This window comes from Leptonychotes weddellii, chromosome 16 (assembly GCF_054177405.1).
Source record: "Leptonychotes weddellii isolate Sample4059 chromosome 16, ASM5417740v2, whole genome shotgun sequence".
Classification (NCBI taxonomy): Eukaryota; Metazoa; Chordata; class Mammalia; order Carnivora; family Phocidae; genus Leptonychotes; species Leptonychotes weddellii.
The window spans coordinates 50,104,145-50,119,806 of NC_138384.1; the positions used below are offsets into that span (position 1 = coordinate 50,104,145).

Genomic DNA, 15,662 nt, shown 5'->3' on the forward strand with positions numbered 1-15,662 from the left:
CATGAGGGGGGGAGGGTCAGAGGGAGAAGCAGACTCCCTGCCGAGCAGGGAGCCCGATGCGGGACTCGATCCCGGGACTCCAGGATCATGACCTGAGCCGAAGGCAGCTGCCCAACCAACTGAGCCACCCAGGCACCCTAGTTTTTTTTTTAATTAAAGATTTTATTTATTTACCTGACAGAGAGAGAGAGCGCGCGTGAGAGCAGGAACACAAGCAAGGGGAGTGGTAACAGGAGAAGCAGGCTTCCCCCTGAGCAGAGAGCTCGATGCGGGGCTTGATCCTAGGACGCTGGGATCACAACCTGAGCCGAAGGCACACGCCCAACGACTGAGCCACCCAGGCGCCCCAATTTAAAATTTTTTTAAAGTAGGCTCCACACCCAGCATAGAGCTCGATGGCGGGGCTTCGATTCATGACCCTGATATCAAGACATGAGCTCAGATCAAGAGTCGGATGCTTAACTGAATCACCCAGGTGCCCCATAGTTAAGGTCTTCTAACTGACCCCTTTTTATAAAAGGGATCAGGAATAGTTCCTGCTTATCTCTTCGTAGTGGGTTTCACTTCCTTGTCTGCTCTTTCTGGTTATTCAGAAAAGAGAATTGTATCCTCTTGTAGGAACCAGGGGGCACCTACCCTCTTGATACTAAATAATTGAATCCCACAGCTGCTGGTTGTTCAGTGTTTTCCAGAGTGTAACCCCATGTAGCCCTATGTGGTGTGTGGTGACCTCCTATCCCAGGCTGTGAATATGTATGGTTAATAAGATGCTGGTAGTCGCCTCTGTCCAGTATTCTTGTGTGTCTGGCCATTCCCTTAACTCTAAGTAGGAATCCCACCCTCAACACTGAAGTGAAAAGAAGGTGATGAAAATACTTGAACATGTGTGGAGGCCAGGCAGATTCTTAAGTAGAGGAACAGCGAGGTGGTGGTGGGCATGGGCAGAGCTGTGGTACGGGAGATGTGAGGAATGTGCAGTCTAGAGTGATGTAGACATGGAGAGACAGTATGTCTGAGGGTCCCAGGGTCCTGGTACTGGGGCTTACATGACGTTGTCCGTACCAGGGAAATTGCCTGGCAGGGGTGTTGAATGCCTCTATGCCAGGTTCACAGTTTAGATATCTGCTGCCTGCTTCTTATTGCTGATAGCTGGGCCTAGTAATTAATGGCCCCCATAAGGAGACAACAGCACCACTAGCCCCAAGCCCATCGTTTCTACTCTTGAGTTGGGGAATTGGGAGGATGGGCATAGGATAGGCATATGTGAGAATGGACTATAGGTCTTTGGGAAAGTGGCTATTTGTGGTTTCATTTCTCCCAATCATGACAGGTCAGTGTGACCTTTAAGGATGTGGCTGTGTACTGCTTTTCCTGGGAAGAATGGGGTCTCCTTGCTGAGGCTCAGAGACGCCTGTACCATGAGCTAGTCTCTGCTCTTCTCCTTTATCCATTGGCATGTCAGCCCTTTCCACATCAGGACCCTGGGCACTGCTTCCTTCCCGGTTCCCTGAATAGGTGCTATGGTTGGTAGGGCTAGGGTGTGAACACTGCCTTCTCCTTCCTTGAGTAGGCCCGACACCTGTTACTCCTAGCCTGGAAGGTATGGATCCGGAATCAGAAGACTTGCAGTCACGGATTCCATCTTGCTTGCCTTCTCCATCACCAGGTGAATTTTCTAGGTCCAAGCTACCCTACGTTCTACTTTGTTCCTCTAGCTAACATTTCTTCCTTCTTCCTTGTGCCAGAAATTGCCATCTTTGACTTGGTTCATTATTTATGTGACCATGGGCTATTCTTCAGGTTCTTTCTGTAATATTTAGTTTCCCTTTTTGTGGTTTGTCATGTGCTGAGTTAATTTTGTTCAGTGAGAGCTGCTTATCTGTCCTGTCTTTACCTTAGTATTTGAATCATCTAGGTTCTGTGTAGTTGCTCATTAAGGAGGTGTGGAGAGGTTCGCAGGATGGAAAGGAATCCAAGTGAAGCAAGGCAAATTCAAACATAGCCTGCATCACCTGGGGGAGGGCATGACACCAGGGCTATGTACAAATCATACCAGAGACCTATTTGCTCGTCTTTTGGTGCCAATCACAGGGGCACCCACACCTCATTTTTGCCTTTACCCGTTCTTCACACTTACCCACCTTGTCAACTCTACTACTTGTCTCTTCACTCTTTTAGCTCAAGGATAATCCTCACCTCTCTGGACTCCACATCTCAGTGCTTTTTCATACTGGTCCATCTGCAGTGTTGTAGACATTGGCGTATACATTTGTGTCATGAGGTAGGCACATTCTTTATCTCTGAACAACAGCAACTCTGTTGCAGTTGGATTTTCAGGGACGTGGACATAACACTCAACATAGCACTCACGTATCACCAATTGCTGCTGAAAGTTGTTTGCAGAGGAATGAGGTGTAGATCCTACCTGTTCTCTTTGTGTCACATCTCATGATTTTGCCCTTCATCTTGTGAGATCTCCCTCATTCTGTCATCTTCAGTCGGCCAATACTGCTAAGCAGCCTCATCCTCAACATGAACCCAACCGCCCTGTCCTACAGATAATCCCATGGACTCATTCTTGGGTTTGTCAGACATACATTTGTAATAGTGCTGTCTCCCTACGCAAAGTCAACGTGTACTTCACCAGTATTTCTCTGCTTATAGGTTGTTAGCATGGAGCAGAGGATGAAGAAGCACTTTCTGAGCAGCATATTTCAGTTCAAGGGGGATCACAGATCAGGACTGTCAGTGCAGGTCTATCTTCCCAGAAGGCCAATCCCTGTGAGGTGCGTGGCTTAATCTTGAGTGACATTTTTTTTTTTTTTAAGATTTTATTTATTTACTTGACAGAGAGAGAGAGACAGTGAGAGGGAACACAGGCAGGGGGGAGTGGGAGAGGGTGAAGCAGGCTTCCCGAGGAGCAGGGAGCCTGATGCGGGGCTCGATCCCAGGACCCTGGGATCATGACCTGAGCCGAAGGCAGAGCTTAACGACTGAGCCACCCAGGCGCCCCTTGAGTGACATTTTTCATCTGGGCGTACCAGGGGACACATCACAGGCAGAAATTATGCATGTATGGGACATGTGAGAAACTATTTTATTTCAGAGCAAACGTTTATCAGCACCAAAAGCAGGGCACTGGAGAGAAACTATTGAGAAGCAATGTAAGGAGAGCCTTATTTGTGAACAACTGCAAATTCTGTATGTCCGGGAAGCCCTTTATCCTCGGGGAGGTTGGGAAGGACTTCCTGGACAACTCAGGATTTCATCATCAACAGGCCACACACACCAGGGAGAAGTCAAATAGTGGAACCAAGTGTGGGTATGCTTTTCCAAGGGGAAATACTCATTACAACAGGGGAGACTGCACAGAAACCTTCAGCTGCAAATATCCCTTTGTTCAGTGCCAGACAATCTGCCCTGGAGAAAGATGTTATATGTACAGTGAATGTGGAAATCCTTTAGCCAAAATTCCCACCTCATTAGACATCAGCGAGTTCACACTGGAGAAAGGCCTTATGAGTGCAGTGAATGTGGGAAATCTTTTAGCCAAAACTCTAACCTCATTCAACATCAGAGAATTCACACTGAACTAAGGCCATATGAGGGCAGTCAATGTAGGAAATCTTTTTGCCAAAGCTCTGCACTCCTTCAACATAGGAGAGTTCACACTGCAGAAAGGCTTTATGAATGTAGTGAATGTGGGAGATCCTTTAGATAGAAGTCCAACCTCATTACACATCAGAGAGTTCACACCACAAAAAGGCCTTATGAATGCAGTCAATGTGGGAAATCCTTTAAGAAAAGCTCTGCACTCCTTCAACATTGGAGAGTTCACAATGGGCAAAGGCCTTACGAATGCAGCGAATGTGGGAAATCATTTCGCCAAAATGTGGTGCTCCGTCAACATCAGAGGGTTCATACTGGAGAAAAACCTTATCAGTGCAATGAATGTGAGAAATCATTTAGACATATATCCAGCCTCATTACACATCAGAAAGTTCACACTGGAGAAAGGCCTTATGAATGCAGTGAATGTGGGAAATCCTTTGAGAAAAGCTCTTCACTCCTTTACCATCGGAGAGTACACACTGGAAAAAGGCCTTATGAATGCAGTGAATGTGGGAAATCATTTCGTCACAATTTGTGCTCCTTCAACATCAGAGGATTCACACTGGAGAAAAGCCTTATCAGTGCAGTGAATGTGAGAAATCATTTAGATATATGTCTAATCTCATTACACATCAGAGAGTTCACACTGGAGAAAAGCCTTAGGAGTGTGGGTAATGTGGGAAATCCTTTAGCCAAAGCTCTACCCTCACCACACATCAGAAAATTCACACTGGAAAATGACCTTATAATTTGAGGAATATGTGCAATCCTAGAACTACAGCTTCAGGCTCTTAAAATACCAAAATGCTTACTCTGAAGGAAAGAGTGCACTGTATGTTGAAATCCCCTACTAAAAACACCAGCCGCATGAAACAGTTCACACTGCATCAAGGTCTCACGAATACAATGAATGTGAGAAAGCCAGAAGCCAAAAGCCTTCACTCTTTGGACACCACAAATTTAACATGGGTAAAAATATCTTTCATGTGCAGGGATGTACAATTTACTTGTTCCATATATCAAAACTTGGCGCGATCCCTAATGAGAGTGCTGTCTGAATTGAACCTCATCCAAACACACACAAAAATTCCAGGTATTTTGGAGCTGCACTGCAACTTTTTAACCTGCCCATGGCCCTTCCAGATTCATGCCCCTGGCAGTTTCTGCAGAAGAAGCCATTTCACCTCCACTGCCTGGCAGGTGCCTGTAGTATACATCATTCATCCAACCCAGTGAGTTCGGGGAAGGGCACCTTGGTGTTTTCCATTCCCTGCAGAGATTACGGAGAAGTCCTAGTGAGTACTCCTTTATTTTTTCTCTTTGATGTGCTGTGCCTTGTACCTGTCCCATTTTTTGGCCCAGTGGGCTATGCTCTTGACTTGACAACATGGACTTTTTCCAGGGGTATTGGTTTCAAGTGATTCCCGTGATGGAATTTCCCAGCCATCAAGTCACCAATCCAGGAGAAACTTGCCTTCCTGTGCTCTGGTTTGTATGATGATAGAGGCCTTAGTAGTTATGCCACCTTTAATCTAGGGGTTCTGTTCACTATATGTAATGATCTAAAAACAGCTGAGTTTTACAAACAAAGGGATGGTCCTTTTGTTGGGATACCAAGCTTTGTGTGCCTCAGAATTGACAGTATGATGGCAGAGAGTAGTTCTCCAGTTTTGCCCTTGTTTGCATTGCTGCCCAAGGCCTCCAGTGAAAGACTGCAGGCATTCTGGTCCTAATTTGTAGTTTGGTGTGGTTTTTTTTTTTAAAGATTTTATTTATTTATCTGAGAGAGAGAGAATGAGAGAGCACATGAGAGGGGGGAGGGTCAGAGGGCGAAACAGACTCCCCGCCGAGCAGGGAGCCCAATGCGGGACTCGATCCCGGGACTCCAGGATCATGACCTGCGCCGAAGGCAGTCGCTTAACCAACTGAGCCACCCAGGCGCCCTGTTGTTTTTTTTTTTCTAATTTGTAGTTTAAATGCTATAATATTTTCTGGGTTCCAAGGTCAACCTAAGAAGGGAGGAGTTCTCATGACATTTTGGTGCTTCTGAGAGCACCATGAAATTCTTAACTTACAGGGGATGTTGCCTTGTGGTCAGCACCGGTGAGGAAAACCTCCCAGGTCCTGCAGTAGGGCTATGGGCCCTCATGTCCAAAATTCTGTAGGGTAGCGTCACTGGTTCCAAGACTGTAGGGGAAATTATAATTGCCACAGAAACACTAGGATTAGGGGCACCTAGCTGGCTCAGTCACAAAAGCATGTGACTTTTTTTTTTTTTTAAGATTTTATTTATTTATTTGACACAGAGAAAGAGATAGCAAGAGAGAGAGAAAGAGCACAAGCAGGGGGAGTGGCAGGCAGAGGGAGAAGCAGGCTTCCTGCATGAGCAGGGAGCCCGGTGCGGGGCTCAATCCCAGGACTCTGGAATCACGATCTGAGCTGAAGGCAGCGGTTTAACCAACTGAGCCACCCAGGCGCCCCAAGCATGTGACTTTTGATCTCACGGTCTGGAGTTTGAACCCCACCTTGGGTGTAGAGATTACTAAAGAAACAAGAACAACAAAACGCTAGATTAACAGCAGCAGGAGGAGACTAACAAAGTGCTTAGAATGTGCCTCCTTTAAACGACTATCCACAATGTTCCAATAACTGTGGCTGTCAAGTATTACAAAAGTTCTGAGGCCTGAACTATAATCATACAGCATTAGGCACGAGGTAAAATAACCTAAAAGTTTTGTGGATTCTTGTAGCCTCTCTTGGCTGTCCTCAAGGCCATTTTTGTGCAGAGAAAAAAATAAGGACATAGGGAAGGGATATCTCCTTCAAATTATGGGAACTTTATGACCCAGCCAGTATTCCTGTTCAATGGAATGGTGGAAAGTCTTCATTATTCACTTAATTTTTTTAAAAGATTTTATTTATTTGAGAGAGAGAGAGAGAGCACAAGCAGGAGAAGCAGCAGGCAGAGGGAGAAGCAGGCTCCTCACTGAGCAAGAAGCCTGATGTGGGACTCGATCCCAGGACCCCGAGATCATGACCCAAGCCGAAGGCAAGACACCCAACTGACTGAGCCACCCAGGCGCCCCTATTCACTTAATTTTTGACCACTGAGGCAAGGAGCCCTTCCTAGAGCATAAGAAGAGATGGTAAAGTCAATGTAGGGGATTTCCTAAAAACAGGAAATTCAAATCTTTTACTTTAAATTATATTTTTAAAAATTTAATAAGGGGGGCGCCTGGGTGGCTCAGTCGTTAGGCATCTGCCTTCGGCTCAGGTCATGATGCCAGGGTCCTGGGATCAAGGCCTGCATCGGGCTCCCTGTTCCCCGGGAAGCCTGCTTCTCCCTCTCCCACTCCCCCTGCTTGTGTTCCCTCTCTCGCTGTGTCCCTGTCAAATAAATAAAATCTTAAGAAAAAAATTTAATAAGGTATAAATGATAAAGTATATATTTAACATACAATTTGATAGGTTTTAACAGTTATATATATGTTTGAAACCATCATCATGGTTTTGTTTTGTTTTTTGAGAAAAATAAAGCATGAACAGATGAGGGGGGAGGGAGGGAGAGAATCTTAAGCAGGCTTCACAGTCAGCGTGGAGCCCAATGCAGGGCTCGATCTCAGGACCCTGAGATCACGACCTGAGCCAAAATCTGGAGTCAGACATTTAACTGACTGAGCCAGGTGCCCCCATCATCATGTTTATAATGAACTTACCCATCACCCCCATGTTTACCTCACATTCTTTAATGGTGTCACTGTGCCCTGTAGCCAAATATTGATTTACCTTTCATTACAATACATTAGTTTGCATTGTCTGAAACTTCATATACTTAAGGTCATTAAATGTTTACTTTTTCCCTTTGGGTGCCTTCAGTGACATATTTCTTTGAGATTCAACGATGATGCTTATATGAATAGTTCAATCTTTTTATATTGCTGAGTATTGATGTTCTGTAGATATACCACTTATTTGTTTACTCATTCATCTGTATGAATTGTTTCCAGTTTTTGACTGTTGCAAGTAAAACTGCTATAGAGGTTCAAATCATATGGATATGTTTCATTTTTCTTCTTTTTTTTTTTTTAAGATTTTATTTATTTATCTGAGAGAAAGAATGGGAGACAGAGAGAATGAGAGAGAGAGAGAGAGCACATGAGAGGGGGGAGGGTCAGAGAGAGAGGCAGACTCCCTGCCGAGCAGGGAGCCCGACGTGGGACTCGATCCCGGGACTCCAGGATCATGACCTGAGCTGAAGGCAGTTGCTTAACCAACTGAGCCACCCAGGCGCCCCATCATTTTTCTTCTTTTAATACTTTAGAGTGAAATGTCTGAGTTACAGGGTTAATGGATATATAACTTTTTAACAAATTCCATACTGCGATCTAAAATGGTTGTTTTCTTTTGTATTCCTAACAGCAGTGTTGGGGACCTCCAATTCTGCCATATGCTTGGCAATAGTGGGTATGGTTAATCTTTTTAAACCTTTAATCCTTCTAACAATTGTATAGCAGAATCTCACTGTGGTTTTAAATTGCATTTTTTTTTACAAAGATTTCATTTGAGAGAGAGCACGACCTGGGGGAGAGGGAGAAGCAGGCTCCCTGCTGAGCAGGGAACCCGACATGGGGCTCAATCCCAGGACCCTGGGATTATGGCCTGGGCTGAAGGCAGATGCTTAACGGACTGAGCCACATAGGTGCCCCCTAAATTGCATTTCTCAGATATTTTTTGATGTTGAGCATTTTTTCATTTGTTTCTTTGCCAACTGTATATCTCTTTTGGTAAAAATGTCTTTTCATACTTTTGCCAAGTTTTTAAGATGCATTTGCCTTTACAAATAAGATAGTGAAACAACAAAGACTTATTCAGAACTTCATTCTTTAGTGATGTGGCTTTTTTGCAGTAAGGAATCATTCTTTTTGAATACCAGAAGACTCTTTCCTCTATCTTCTTGTGCTATACACGATGCAGAGGCCACATACATCATATACTTTAATCTGCATTAACATATTCTCCATCACTTAAGTCTAGATATCCAACAATAAAATAAATCAAGCCATGATTTGTAGTGTTTGCAATTTCCCCAATACAAATATTCCCAGCATGGCCGACTTAAAACTGCCAGTGTGATATTATTGAACATGGAGTTCAGAGTTGCCAGTAGTAGACCAATATATTTTATTTCCACCATAGCAATCCAGTAGCCACAAATAACCTCCAGAACATAGAAAAAAATGTAGCAGAGTGACTAGGAAGGTAGACGTTTTTGTATCTCTTTAAGCACTTTCATTTTGGTACAACTGCATAAAAAAGCTGAACATATTTCAAATGTACATTTTAATATTTTGCTACAGGCTTATACCTGAAACCAAAAGTTTCCTATTATCCCTCCTTTTTCCCCTGTTACCCTTTTTAACTTCTTCTCAACATATAAAATTACTGATACAATAACATATCTTTTGTTATGGCTGTTTTTCAGTCTATACAAAAATGGAAAAGACTGAAGCCAGATGTACCCTTCTCCAATCTTCCACCATTATCACTTCATGGCCCCTCTTGTTTCATGTACGCTAGTGGGTGTACTTTTAATTTTTTAAAAGAAAGCTCTATGCCCAACATGGGTCTTGAACTTATGACCCCAAGATTATGAGTCACATGCTTTACCAACTGAGCCTGCCAGGTGCCCCTAATGGGTGTACTTTAATACTCTTAATCTCAGACATACTTTTTAATACATAATCTCTTCAGACTGCATTTTTAAAATTTGAGGGCTCCTTCATAACCCAAATAACTATCACACAAAATAAAAACACTTTAAAGTATGGCAAATACATTACCAATCAGTATTCTCAAAATGTGCTTAAGGCAGATTTACTGCAATCAGGAGCAAAATGTATCCTGACAACTTTCTGTAGTTATGTCTGTTAGCCCCTATCTATGTCCGACCTACCTTTACTCTTATTATTCATTGAATTTGCTGAGACATTTGCTCATTACAGTTGCCACTTTCTAGATAAGACTTATTGAGTCTCTGACACTGTCCAACTATATAGTATTGAGACAGGTAATGAGGTTTGCCCCTGTAGACATGTGTGATGGTGACTGTTGGGGACATAAAACAGAATCTTCTCCCACCTACAGATACTCTCCAGACATAGGAGAGACAGAAAATATTTCATTGCTGAATAAGCATTAAATAAAAATCATATGCACATCATGGGCAATGTTTTCAGAATTGCAAAGCAGAAAATCCCCTTATTTAGCTAAGCAATTACATCCCATTACATACACATTTTTTTTTAAAGATTTTATTTATTTATTTGAAAGAGAAAGAGAGGCAGAGGGAGAAGCAGACTCCCTGCTGAGCCTGATGTGGGGCTCGATCCCAGGACCCTGGGATCAGGACCAGAGCCAAAGGCAGACACTTAACCAGCTGAGCCACCCAGGCGCCCCTACATACACATTTTGAAGATAAACAATAACTATTCATCCATCTCTAATAGTCACGCCATGCTTGTTCACTGGCTGAGAGCAGCCTACCCAGTGGCTTCTGGAATACTACAGCAGGATCCTGCATGAAGGGAGAGCCCAGCATCACACTTCCATAGCTGCCCAACACTGAAACTATACCGTTAACATCTGAATAATTTTAAATACAGTTTGGACAGAGTAGAGGCAGAATAACCCTTTGACAGGTTTATCTCTTAGTTTCTGAAATTTCCATCTCATTTCTTAAAAGCATCAAAAGTAGGTCTAGTCTAAAAGTAAGGAAATTGGCCCTGAAAAAAACAAAGAACCAAAAATCTGCTAGTCAATAAAGAGAATTGGGCATTACTCTTTGTCACACATGGTTCTTCCCAAATTGGGTTGACTGTTTCATCTAATTGCCTTTACTCACAGGTAAAACAAACATACCCTTATGATGGGATGTAGTTTTGTAAATTGGAACAAGGTGTCCCACCCAAAAGAGGCTCCTAACCCTCCCGTAGGGCCTGTACCATCCCCTTTGATACATGCTTCTCAAAAGGAAAGCTCTCAGTGTGTTTTTATTTTAAAGAGGTGGATCCCAGGTATTTGAGGAAGACATTCCTGTTCATAAAGCTGAAAAAAAGGGAGAGACCTATCTGTCAAAAAGGAGATGCAGAATTGTAAGTTTCCTAAGGTAAATGAGAATAGGGAGGGGAGGAGAAACACCTCATTTTCAACAGAGAATTAAGACTCTTAATTTGTAGTTTCTTTACATGACATACCTGGAAAGACACCAAGTGTAACTGTTTTCCTAGCACACAGCTCCATAGTCTGGAATCAAACACTTCAGGTATCAGACGTGACCAGTATGTGGAAATGATACTGCAGCATGGCCTGGAGATCCAAGTGAATCTGTAGCGCCCTGTGTGACAGATGTGGCTTTTAGGAAAGGCTCGATCCAGATCTGGTCTAGCCTGTATTAACACAAATTGATCAGAAAGAACTGTAATATAGGGGCGCCTGGGTGGCTCAGTCGGTTAAGCGACTGCCTTCGGCTCAGGTCATAATCCTGGAGTCCCGGGATCGAGTCCCGCATCGGGCTCCCTGCTCGGCAGGGAGTCTGCTTCTCCCTCTGACCCTCCTCCCTCTCATGCTCTCTGTCTCTCATTCTCTCTCTCTCAAATAAATAAATAAAATCTTTAAAAAAAAAAAAAAAAGAAATCTGAGCTAGCATGGGGCATACTCAGTGGTCACACTCTTTCTTATCCTTCCTCTTCCAGTTAACCAACGTTTCCCTATTCTACCTGCCTCATTCCTACTAATTGAACAATGTCATAAGACTGGTTGGCCATAAACTTGGGTACCAAGGCAATAATTAAAGATTTATCTAAGTTACAGGAGCCTTTAATGATTTTCTATTGATTAGAGCTATATAATATCCATAAATGTACATTTTGGGTTTTTGCAGTTAATAAAGGAGGCCAGCAACCCATAGCTACCTCTGAGTCCGTTTGGATTGGCATGTCCAGGAGTCTTTGTATGGTTAAAGTACATGCTCTTTCCCATTGTTGGATATGAGCATTTTGAGTCACAATATGTGGAGTTTGATTTAGCCATTTTATTAATGCTAGATTATTGGGCCAAGCAGATTTCCACCCTTTACTTTCTTCCTGAAAAAAAAAAAATCTTAATTTTCCTTTTGTACAAGTGTTTTTCTCTTTGGCATGTCGTTACTCATTAAAGGCAAACTTGGCCTGACTGAGGGTACCCAGGCCTGATCATATGGTACCCTTATTTCTTTGGGGCCTATGTTGATTTATCCACCAGATGTGTTGTTTCCAGTGTAAACAGCCTTAGTATAATTAGGATAAATATTCTGAATCCAAAACTGTGGGGCTCCCCAGATTAGTGTTAAGTGAGTAGTAGTAACAACTAATGTAAATTAGTCTGAGTATGCCATAAGGCTTCCCATAATCTTCTGGGTTATATGCCAGAGTAAGATTTAGGAGGTGGCTGAATCCAACCATATTACTCCTAATGTACCATCTTTGATAGATACTCAATGTTTTTTCTTATCTTAGACCATGCCATCCACAAGAATATGGTTTGTGAGTATATTGGATATTTTGGCATGTTGGACAAGCTGCTGCTAAGATTCTTCCATTGTACCTGGAAACCTTTCTTAATAAATTGTCATAAATGGGACGCCTTGGTGGCTCAGTTGGTTAAGCAGCTGCCTTCGGCTCAGGTCGTGATCCCAGGGTCCTGGGATCGAGTCCCGCATCGGGCTCCCTGCTCAGCGGGAAGCCTGCTTCTCTCTCTCCCACTCCCCCTGCTTGTGTTCCCTCTCTCACTGTGTCTCTCTCTGTCAAGTAAATAAATAAAATATTAAAAAAAGATTTATTTTTAGAGAGAGCGAGAGTTTGCAAAGGTGGGAGGGGCAGAGGGAGAGGGAGAGAGAAACGCAAGCAGAGTCACGACCCTGAGATCATGACCAGAGCCAGAAACAAGAGCCAGATGCTCAACTGACTATGCCATCCAGGTGCCCCGATAGGGAATACTTCTTGAAAAGTTCTCCCTAATAGAGGCCCTTGAAAAGGAAGGGGGAAGGGGAAGGACCTTATGTCCCTTAGCAGCCAATTGCTTTAATAAATAGTGTCCTTTTGGGAGTCTAATTTAGCTTTGTAATACAGAAGCAAGTCATCTACACACTGAATTAAGGTAGGACCATTAGGGCATTCAACACCAGCTTGATCAGCCCTGAGATTATGAGAAAGGTAAGTAGGACTCTCAGCAGAACCTTGCACTGTAACTGTCCAGGTATGTGGTCAGCCTTCCCATGTAAAAGCAAAAAAGATACCATCTTTATCTACAGGAATAGTGTAGAAGGTGCTACACAAATATATCACTGAAAAGTAATGCATGTTGGCTGGAATTGAGGGGGGCAAGATATGTGGATTTGGAACCACTGGATGTTGAGACACCACATTATTATTTATAGCTGTCAGGTCTTGAATGACTCTCCAACCTATTCCATTTGGCTTTTTTACTGGTAAAATAGGTTGTTATAAGGGCTAGTACAAGGAATTATGAGCCCCTTTTCTAGGTATATTGGATAATTCTATTCCATATAATGCTACCCTATGACCCAGCAATTGCACTACTGGGTATTTACCCCAAAGATACAAATATAGTGATCGAAAGGGGCACCTGCACCCCAATGTTTATAGCAGTAGGCAAACTATGGAAAGAGCCCAGATGTCCATCGACAGATGAATGGATAAAGAAGATGTGGTATAGATATACAATGGAATATCATGCAGCCATAAAAAAAACCTGAAATCTTGCCATTCACAACGACGTGGATGGAACTAGAGGGTATTGTGCTAATCTCTTTAAAATGCATGCCTTTCAAAACTAGATAGGCTTTTCTCTTTTTTAAAATTTTATTTATTTATTTATCAGAGAGAGGGAGAGCACAAGCAGGGGGAGCAGCAGGCAGAGGGAGAAGCATGTTCCATATAATGCTTCGGATTTGAGTGTATACTGTTGAATATTAGGTAATGGTTTAGTGTTATCAACAGTGACCTTAAAAGGAGTTGATTTAGTTTTCTATCAGAAGGAGAGGAGCAAGGAGCGCATGTGGGACTCGATCCCAGGACTCTGGGTTCATGACCTGAACTGAAGGCAGATGCTTAACTGACTGAGCCACCCAGGCATCCCTAGATAGGCCTTTCCACCCACTCTTCTCCAGCTTTAGGACCCAGAAATGTCTTAAGAACCCAGAAGCCATCCCTTCAAAATGCAAACATCAAGGGAGACCGCTCCTTAGGGACTATTAGTTCCTGATAGTCTCATACCCTGGGAGGGTGGGAGCCTCCTCTTAGTGGACACTTTGCTCCAACTTACAAAACTACCTCGTGTTATTAGGATGAGGTTTGTTTTCCTCAATTCCTTTTCCAATAAGCTAACACGGATAGTCACCTCAATTGTCAAGTTAGAACAAACTCTACGTGGCAGATACTGCTTTCAAGTTGTCTTTCCTGAGGACTAGTTATTGTTTATCATAAAAACATGTATGTAATGGGTTGTGTCTGCCTGACTATATGAGGTGTTTTTTTTTAGTCTTTGCAGTTTCATAGTGAATGGCCTGTGATGCATGTCTCATTCTGGTTTAATACGCTTATTCACTAATAGTGTTTTCTGTCTCTACTATTTCTGTGGAGAGGATCTGTGGGTGGGAGAAGGTTCTGTTTTACATCCCCAGTAGTCACCATCACACATGTCTACAGTGACAAACCTCATCACCCACCTCTCACTATCTAGTGAGCAGATTATGGACAAGGGTGATCAGTTGGGACAGTGTCCAACTGACTCCATAAGCCATAAGCCACACCTAGAAGATTACCAAATTGTAATGAACAAATGCCCTAGCAACATCAACAAAGAAATAAGAATTTAGAAAAGTAAGCAGACATTGCATGCTAAGAGACTTACACAGCTACTGAAAGCTGTAAGGATGTATTTTGGATTCTGATTGCAATTAATCTGACTTAAAAAGAAACACATTGTAGGGGTGCCTGGGTGGCTCAGATGCTTAAGCTTCTGCCTTCCACGCAGGTCATGATCCCAGGGTCCTGGGATCAAGCCCCGCATTAGGCTCCTGCTTCTCCCTCTCCTCCTACTGCTCCCCCTGCTTGGCTCTCTCGCTCTCTCTGTCAAATAAATAATATCTTTAAAAAACAAAAAACAGGGCGCCTGGGTGGCTCAGATGGTTGAGCGTCTGCCTTCGGCTCGGGTCATGATCTCGGGGTCCTGGGATCGAGTCCCGCATCGGGCTCCCTGCTCCTTCGGAGCCTGCTTCTCCCTCTGCCTCTCTCTCTCTCTCATGAATAAATAAATAAAATCTTTAAAAAAAATAAAAACAAAAAACAAACACATTTTGACACAACTGAACAATGATAAAATATTTATATTTTGGTAACTATTGGGTTATAAAGGAGACCTTACATTTCAAAAAATGCATTCTGAAGAGATTATGCATTAAATGATAACAACGTCTGGAAATATATGTAAAGTAGCCCACTTGTGTACACAAGAATTGATAGGACAAGAACAGCCCTGAAATGATAAACAATGCTGTTAAACTCGAGAAGGGTTTCATCTGGCTTCATAACATTTTCTTTTCCTTTTTTGTTTGTGTGTATGTAATTATTATTATTATTTTTAATGTAAGCTCTACACCCAACATGCGGCTTGAACTCACAACCCAGACCAAGATGAAGAGTGCTCTGGGTCAGCCAGGTGCCTTTGCATATATTTGAAAGTAGCCGTAACAAAAGATAGACTAATGTCACTGTATCAGCAATTTTATATGTGGAGAAGGATGAATTTTAAAAGGCAGGAGGAAACGTTTGGTTTCAGGGTGTAAGCATGAATCAAAACATCAAAATGTACATTTTAAGTATGTGCCGTTTAAGTCCATATACCTCCACTGTTTTAAAATCAAATATAGGGGCGCCTGGGTGGCTCAGTTGGTTAAGCAACTGCCTTCGGCTCAGGTCATGATCCTGGAGTCC

The 15,662-nt window shown here is 42.9% G+C and overlaps 2 protein-coding genes across 2 annotated transcripts in view; both read left to right on the forward strand.

Annotated features, from left to right (window-relative positions):
• Positions 1-15,662, forward strand: part of ZNF274 (zinc finger protein 274) — a 365,529-nt gene that overhangs the window by 169,781 nt on the left and 180,086 nt on the right. The window lies entirely within an intron of this gene.
• LOC102735542 (uncharacterized) lies at positions 3,449-4,848 on the forward strand. The gene is given in 2 exon segments (XM_081806161.1): positions 3,449-4,204; positions 4,756-4,848. Coding segments are annotated over 2 exon segments (849 nt in total).